This window comes from Cardiocondyla obscurior, linkage group LG03 (genome assembly GCF_019399895.1).
Source record: "Cardiocondyla obscurior isolate alpha-2009 linkage group LG03, Cobs3.1, whole genome shotgun sequence".
NCBI lineage: Eukaryota > Metazoa > Arthropoda > Insecta > Hymenoptera > Formicidae > Cardiocondyla > Cardiocondyla obscurior.
Window position 1 is genome coordinate 7,191,872 of NC_091866.1, and position 8,638 is coordinate 7,200,509.

The 8,638-nt window shown below is 39.5% G+C and overlaps 1 protein-coding gene across 1 annotated transcript; it reads left to right on the forward strand.

The window, feature by feature from the left end:
• Positions 1-3,847: 3,847 nt before the first annotated feature.
• LOC139113899 (uncharacterized) lies at positions 3,848-4,507 on the forward strand. The gene has a single exon (XM_070675346.1). The coding sequence runs from the start codon at positions 3,848-3,850 to the stop codon at positions 4,505-4,507; it is 660 nt and encodes a 219-aa protein (XP_070531447.1).
• Positions 4,508-8,638: the final 4,131 nt, after the last annotated feature.

Consider the following 8,638-nt stretch of genomic DNA (forward strand, 5'->3'; position numbering starts at 1 on the left):
AAGTGTCTTTTTAACTAATCTGTAATTAACAACGAGACACCAGAAAAGTATAGTAAAAGATATAAAAGATCTGAGAAGAGAAATAATAGCAATGAATAGTATAGGGAGACAATCAAAGATACTATCTTCAACACAGTATCCTAGGACATTTCTATTGATCACTATCAGGCCACCACAGACATATCAGCAAGATTAGTCAGATATAGAGATAAAGATGTCTGAACCACATGACCAGGACAATAACACTATTGATGATGATGAGCCTATTGCTGGACCTTCTGGTGCAGCAGTGGGGCCTGCAGCCAGAACTGAGCGAGCTACTGCTCCTGCTCAGGAAAGAGGAGCTGTCAACCCGAATAGACCATTAACACTAACACCAGTTGAATTAACAGATGAGATAGCTCAAGCTGTTTTTAACATGACTGCCTTTATGAGAGACTTTTTCAAGCATGAAATTAATGCTAATTTAATGGAACATACTGCTTTTAATATAAAATCTAGAAGTCAGAATCTTAACAATTTGGAACTTTGGAAATAAGTTTATACAGAAAATTTGGAAAGAGAAAGAAATTGCAGATTCGAACTCTACGAGTTGTTCCTTTCATAGATCAATTAAATCTATGTTAACAATGGCTGGTTTAACTCCTAGACACTGGAACTTATTAGTTAACGCAGTGTTCTTTGATGATAGTCAAACCAATCAAAGTCTTATGACTAGGATGGTATTTGCCTACAGGTACCAAGGCTTTGATCCATCTCTGCTCTTAAAACGAATAATAAGATTCCATGGAGAAGGATATCAAGTTAATTTAGTGCAATATAGATTAACTTATGAAGTAGGAGACAATGTGGATGAATAGACATTCACAAATCATGAATCATTGATCCATGATATAACATTCTTAATTGCTGTTTTCCTGAACCGTGGGGCTGTTATTGATAAGATATGCAAAAAGAGTGCTAACGACTTCACCATGGTTATGAGAATGCTGGTCACCAAATACCACATTAGATCAAATGAGGGTCAAGATAGGAGAAGGCGTGCTGAGGCCACAGGTCCTGAGGTAGTGACTTTGCCTAGAATAGCAGCATGCTTTGCCCAACTCACTACATAACATGTTCCACATAGGACATGGTAGAGTGATCTTTTCAAAGAGTGACTTTCCTCCTAATTGCCCAAATGTCTTATTTTCTCCAATGTTTCCTTCTGTTGTGAGGAAGGCCTACAGAGATGGAGATTACAAAGTTAATATCCACCCACAGCTGGTCCTTATTGCCATATTAACTGACAATGTTTTGCATTCCTGTGATAGAGTTACCCCTTTTGATCAAATATGGACCTATTATTTGGCTGCTTATAACTCTTCTGTTATACTTGATAGAACCCGTATAGAACAGTGTGACAGATATGGAGTCACAATTAATGGAACGTTTAATCCACTAATACATGGAAGAAGAGAACACTGTATTCAGCGGATAAGAACATTGAGACCACATGAAAGAATGGAGCATATCTTGAGAGAAATGTCAGAGTTGAATTTAATAGTTACATTATAGTGTTATAGATTTACTCAGTTATATAATTACTTTATTATTTTGTTTGCTTCGTTCTAATTTTATTACTTTATTTTTATATATTAAAAGTGTTAATCTTAATTAAGATTATGATTGGATAGAAATAAAATTGATATAAAACAGCAACAAAAAAATGATTAAAATAAATAAAAACCAAAAAATATATTTTAGTTATTAAAATTTATAAATTTCTTTTAGATTTAGTTTAATATTACATGTTATAGTTTAATATACTCTGTTATGGAGTAATTATATTGTATTAGTTTTTGCACCGCGTTAGTGTTGTTAGTGTTGCACCGCGAGGGTGCCGTGGGGTTCGTTCTCCGGAGGAATTTGGTTATAACTTGAAATAAAAGTCGTCTTGTGCTAACTTGAGTTTCCTTTTATTTTCCTTCTTCTTACAGATAGCCACTTCGCACTAACTATTTTATATTATAAATTCTATGCGTAAATCTTGGTAGCGACTGACTGTCCGGGCCGCGGCTGACCCTATATATCTCCTACTGTTGCTATGCCAAAATTCATAGCAATCAGCGGAATCGCGGGTGGCAACCGTGACTGTCCTCGGACTTCGCGTCCCGGCCGGAAATGCCGGGTTACCTTGATCGGCGGTATTCTGCCGATCAAGCTAAACGGTCGCGCGCGTGCGACATTCCGGCGTTATTCCCGAGCCTCTGTTGCTAAGGGCTCGGGATATAACAGTTTTTCTTTTTAAATTTACTACTCTTTAGTTTAAAAACCTTGTAACCACATTAATATAAGATATTGATCTATTCTATAAATATGACAATAATCTTACTTTTGTAAATAACTTCTAAATTTGAAAAACTTTTAAAAAACGTATAATACTACGCCACACACAGCTACAGATTTCACACCATTTGAATTAATTTATGGCCATCAAGCTCTACTGCCTACAGCAGTGTCAGGCACACCAAAGCAAAAGTGACTTTTTTACAAAAAAATTGTTTAAACCATTGTTTAAACAATAAAATGATTTTTTTTAACTTTTAAACCAAGTATCGGTAATTCCGAGTTGATAGTTACTTGATAATTTTCATTTTTGTAAAAGATATGAATTTGTTAATTCAGGATTATTTACAAAAACGCTCGTTTTGATACCCGCTTTCCCCCGGAAAGCCTTCCCATCTCACCACGCGTTGGCCCCGCTTCCCCCCACCGCGCGACAGTAGTCGCGCGGAGCTTGCCCCCACTTTCTTTTTCTACCGCCCGCTGACCCCGCCTCCCGCGCCACCTTCTCCGCTCTTTTTGCTAAAACTTTGTGATGTTCTTACTCGGTACTTTTTACGAGTTTCGGAAAATGGTATTGGACTTTTCGACTTGTATTCTTCCCATTTACCCATGGTTTACGGAAAAGACACCTTATACCGGACACCCTGTATATTCATTACGTTTTTGAAATATGACGTACTGGATCGTATATAGAAGGAAAATAATACAGATTGGCTATTTTGACGACAGTAGAAGAATAAAAAAATTATCTTTAAGAAAACATGGTAAAAAGATTAATTGGACTAGATATTGATTATTTAACGTACATATTTATTATGTCCATGAAATATAGCGTACTGTTATTTTTATCTTGTTTTTTCAAAGATAATTGTTTTACTTTTCTACTGTCACCAAAGAAGCTGTTAGAAAATAAAAAAATGCTAAAATGTAATATGATATTTGTGCCTTTGAAAACTTTGTGCGTTTGGAAACTTTCTCTTTTTTTGCTCCTTTCTTTTATTACTTGCTGGCGCCGTGCTTTAGTTTTATTGCTTGCTGTCACTGAGAAATTTATAACTAAATATCCGGTCACGTAAACCGCCTGATAAGTGTCATTTTTCAGAGAACCCGGGCCATCTCGTAATATTATGCATACGTCCTTAAGAACAAAGGTAGGGCAACCAGGCATTGCTAGCCTCCGTGCCGATTAGTTAGTTGCTCTTTGTATTTCAATGCAGAAAGATCGTATCGCTTTGCAAAGCATAGTTGTCAGCTTCGACATAGCATACTTAGTATTTTGCGTGCTCCGTACTCTTGCCAGGCTTGTTTGCGTGCATCAAAGCCAGCAAGTACTTATTATTTCTTCATATTATTTTATCCTTATTATTTTTTTGTACATTCTTTTTTAATAAACTTTTTTCTAATTTTTGCAAATTTTGTGAAGTGTTATTGAAAACTCTAACATTTTTTGGTCCTTCGAGCCGGATAGTGTGAATCAGTGCGTCATTTATACTATTCAAGTTTACAACAATTTACCACAATGAGTCAAAAGCACGAAACATTAATTAATAATCAACAGGAGTTGTACGGCCGCATTGCAAGAGCCGTAGACAATTTGCGTAAGCTGGAAACAGCAAAAATATCAACTAGCGCAATAGAAATTAGACTCAGTCAGCTGGATGCTAATTGGGAGAAATTTGAAAAAATCCATGATCAACTGAGAAATGAACACTGGGATCAGGTGAAAGCCCATGCCTACATTACCAAAAATCATTATGCAGGAGTGGAAAAGGCTTATTATAATCAGCGGGCTACCTTGGAAGAGATGATGATTACATTGTCGCCCTCAGCAGGAAATTCAGGAGCGCCGGAACCTTCGCGCAGTTCGGAGCCCCTTCGAAGCCAGTTACCAAGGTTGCAGTTGCCTACTTTTTTGGGACGCTTCGAGGATTGGCCAAATTTTAAGGATCTTTTCCAATCAATGGTGGGAACTGATAACTCATTAAAAGAAATCCAAAAATTCCACTACTTAAGAAACAGTCTTAAGGGGGAAGTGGAACAATTAACAAGAAACATCCCAACAACTGCAGGGAATTACGAACGCGTGTGGACCATGCTTCAGGAACACTACGATATTAAGCGCTTGCTCGTGCGCTCCGTGTTTACCACCTTTTCAAATTTGTCGAAAATGAAAAGATAAAATGCATTTAAATTGTGAAAAATCTTTAATGGAATGCTGCAAACCGTTGCTGCATTAGAGGAAATCCAAAGGCCCGTAGCAAAAAACGATTTATTTGTGCATCAAATAATTGAACTTTTCGATTTACATACTCGTAAGGAATGGGAATCAGTCATTGGAAATACCACAAACCCTCCATGCTATGAAGAATTAAGAGTGTTTATGGAAAACCGTCTCCGAACCTTGGAAACAATCCAGCCGTCGGGGCGTGATTTATTGACTAAAACTGCATCTGGATCCCGAGCCACGCGAGCACTCGTTACTAATCCAGCTCCATTGCAGAGCAGAGGTAAGCCGAACACGTGTTTGTTGTGTTACAAACAACATTATATTCTGGCTTGCCCAGAATTTCAAAAAAAGGGGCCTAGTGCGCGAAAAGAATTCGCAATTGAATATTGCTTGTGTTTTGACTGCTTCGGAAACCATCGAATCAATTTGTGTCCTTCTACTAGAAGCTACTCCTATTGTAAGGAAAGACATCATTCAACAATCCATGAGGCCTGTTTATCCGGAAGCATGCGAACTAGAATCAACGCCTCCGCCGCAGAGCATCGAGCTGCAGAGCACCGAGCCGCAGAGCATCGAGCCGCAGAGCACCGAGCCGTTGAGCACCGAGCATCAGAGGAGTTCAACGCATCCAGCAGCAGGAACGTCACCGGGACGGCGCCGCCGAAATACTCGGAAACAGCTGAAAAACCAGCCGGAACCAGCACCGAAAGAGCAGTGGCTCTCCACTTGCGTAATCTCGTAGAGCGAAAACGAGTATTGCTTGCGACTGCCAAGGTCTTCCTTACAAATAAGTTTGGCAAAAAACAGGCCGTGCGTGCGCTAATTGATCCGGGTTCAGAGGTCTCGCTTGCTTCTGAATCTTTAATGCAAAAATTAAAGCTTATGCGGTTCTCAGATTCCACGCCTATTTTCGGAATTGGTGGAGCGATAAATACACATGCTCGTGGTCGGGTAATATTTAAAATAGAATCCGGCACAAAAACTCCGTTTTCACTACAAATCACAGCCTTGATTTTGTCTCGACTTACCGCCTCAGGAATTAGTTTAGAAAATGTGCATAGCGAATGGCAGCATTTAAGCGGATTAGAGCTAGCAGATCCAGATTTTCGAGCCTCTTTAAATATTGAATTGATCTTAGGTGCGGTAGTATATGCTATTATACTAGAGGAAGGGGTTCATAAGGGAAATATATACGCTCCAGTTGCAATAAAAACCGCGTTAGGATGGGTGCTTTCCGGAACGGCAGGGCGGTGAATCAACAGGCAAAGGCGTAACCGTACATAATTGCAGCACGGGAATAGACTTGTCCGAATTAGTTAAGCAATTTTGGCAGCAGGAGGAAGTAAAAACGTCTCTTCCGGCCTTAACTGCGGAAGAAATTAAATGTGAAAAACACTTTGTTGAAACTCATCGTCGCGATGAGACAGGACGCTATATAATTCAGTTACCTGTTTTGAACGAGGACGCAGTTCCAAATTTTAAAAACTCTCGTTCAATAGCTATTAAAATGCTTCAAGCTTTGGAAAAACGATTAAGCAAACAACCGCAGATTCGTAAATTATATAATGAATTCATGACAGAATATCAACAGCTCAAGCATATGACTAAAGTAATTTCACCCGCGCCGTCGGACGGAATGTGCTGCTATTTGCCACATCATTGCGTAATCAAATCAGCAGAGGAAAAAATTAAAATACGCGTAGTATTTAACGGATCAGCTAAAGTGGCTTAAAATATAAGTTTGAATCAAGTTTTGCTAACGGGTAAAAATTTGCTGCCAGAATTGTCTGCTATAATAACAAATTGGCGCCGACATCGATTCGCATTAGTAGCGAATATAGAGAAAATGTATAGACAAATATTAGTGGCCGCCGCTGATAAAAATATGCAACGAATCGTCTGGCGTAATGACCCTGCTGAGAATATAAACGATTTTCAGTTAAACACCTTAACTTATGGGCTTGCTTGTGCACCATTTGTAGCTCTGCGAATATTGCAACAACTTGCGGAAGATGAAAAGGAAAAATTTCCTATAGATGCTTCCGTGTTGCGGTCGGAAACCTACATGGACGATATCCTTACCGGAGCAAGCTCCGTACCTGAGATACGTACTTTAATAAAAGAGTTAGTTGCGATTTGCATGGCGGGCGGTTTCCCATTAAAAAAGTGGGCTGCGAGCTCAAAATTAAGAGAACATAATTCTTAAAACAGAGCATCAAAATCAGCCTGTCGTTTGGCAATCCGTTGAGGGACATCCGATTTTAGGAATGCGGTGGAATCCTAAAACGAATCCTAAAATTTGAGGGTGAGAGGCAGTGGGGGGCTTAGGACCCTCGCGAAAATCGCATAAATATTGAGAGACAATCGATCTGTTAATCATTTTTTTCCAGCTGATTATCTGAAGCAGAAAAGCAAAGAAAATATAGTAACGTACAACAACGCAGAATATTTCGATATGCTAACGGTACTCGGTGAGTGTCAGGGGCAACATCATGTTGCTACGAGAAGATATGCCAAATTATACCCTAATCGAGAAAGGCATCCGCATCCTGGCGTTATCCGAACATCTCTTATAAAGCAGAAAGAGACAGATCTGCCTTTTTAAAAGTAACCAAATATTTCGTACGATTAACATCTTCTTTAATTCATTATTTAACAATTTTCCGTTTTACTACCGACTTTTACGCAATAAATCAGATTACGTTTTAACGAACTAATACGTACGTAACCTTTGTGTCATCGAGCAATTTTTGTGTCGGATTATGTACGCAAATTAAATAAATAATATTTTCAGACTGATAGAAACAAGTCCGAACACGTTAAAACAAATCCGGGCACGTCTACGCGATAATATAGCGGATCGCGAATTGCCGATCGCGAATTACCGATCGCTCGCTCGCTGTAATTGAGACGTCCCTGGCTACCACATGTATCCGATCGGTAAGACGCTAAATAATTTGTTTATTTACTCGGAAACTAGGCTTCAAATAAATTTTTGCAAAAGGAAAAATCGTCTTAGAATTTTTTCTAGAATACGTACCTTTAGAGACTATATGTGGCGGATCCCTCCGACGTTACACGTCGGATGACGCCACCTCACACATTACCGGCCGTCCGGAAGAGGAAGCAAATTTTAATCCCGCGACCTTTCTTTTAATATTACTCACTCCATGAACGGACTTTGTCTCGGGACTTTCCCGGCTAATCTTCCGGGACTTTCCCGATTTACTTTCTTTGAACAATAGCTCTGTAGGCTCGTTGCATCAGTCGAGCCCTCAAAGTCCCTCCGAGTTTCAGAGCGAGCACATCGCTGAGCTGTCGTCTTCCACAACACTTTATATTTTATACTTTAATACTTTATTCTTTCAACCGCGTTCCAGTTTGTGCATCGAGTGTATACGTGCGAATTACTCTGCGTGCTCAAACCTGGCCAGGCCTTTACGAATCACGAACTGCGAACTGCGAATCACGAATTGCGAACCGCAAGCTGCGAACTGCGAGTTCCTTGCGTCTGCTGCCGACAGCATTCTTCCGCCGCTGCGGAATACAGATAAGTGTAACGCGGTCTATACCGACCCGCTTTTATTTCCTCAAATGAGAAGATCATTTCTCTTTATTATTTGTATTTTACTTTTTATTGTGTTTATCATTGCTTGTTATTTTTTTTACTTATTTGTTAAATATATTTGATTATTGTTTGTGAATTTGTCAAGTGTCTGCCTTTCTGTCTTAAATTGTGACCCCCTATTCTGCGCGACTTGTAGCGCCGGCTGGACACCGTCAACGTCCACATATATACTTGTTTTGAATCACCCTGTATATATACAGGGTGTCTGGCTGAGTAGTGAGCATCTCTTAGTTATAGATAAAACTCGAAAATACAAATAGGAAAGACCCGTACCATTTTGCAAAATTCTCAATCGTTATTGAGAAAAAAATTAAAATGCATAAAATGTATAGGCGTAAGAGCGACAAGGAAGCTGCGCGTGAGTGAGCGCGACAGGTAAATGGCTAGGAATGGCGCCGTCGTCCGTCGCGCTCACTTACGCACAGCTTCCTTGTCGCTCTTACGCCTATACATTT

Coding starts and splice junctions, on each gene's coding strand:
- LOC139113899 (XM_070675346.1), top strand. CDS start 3,848: ATGAGTCAAAAGCACGAAACATTAATTAATAATCAACAGGAGTTGTAC.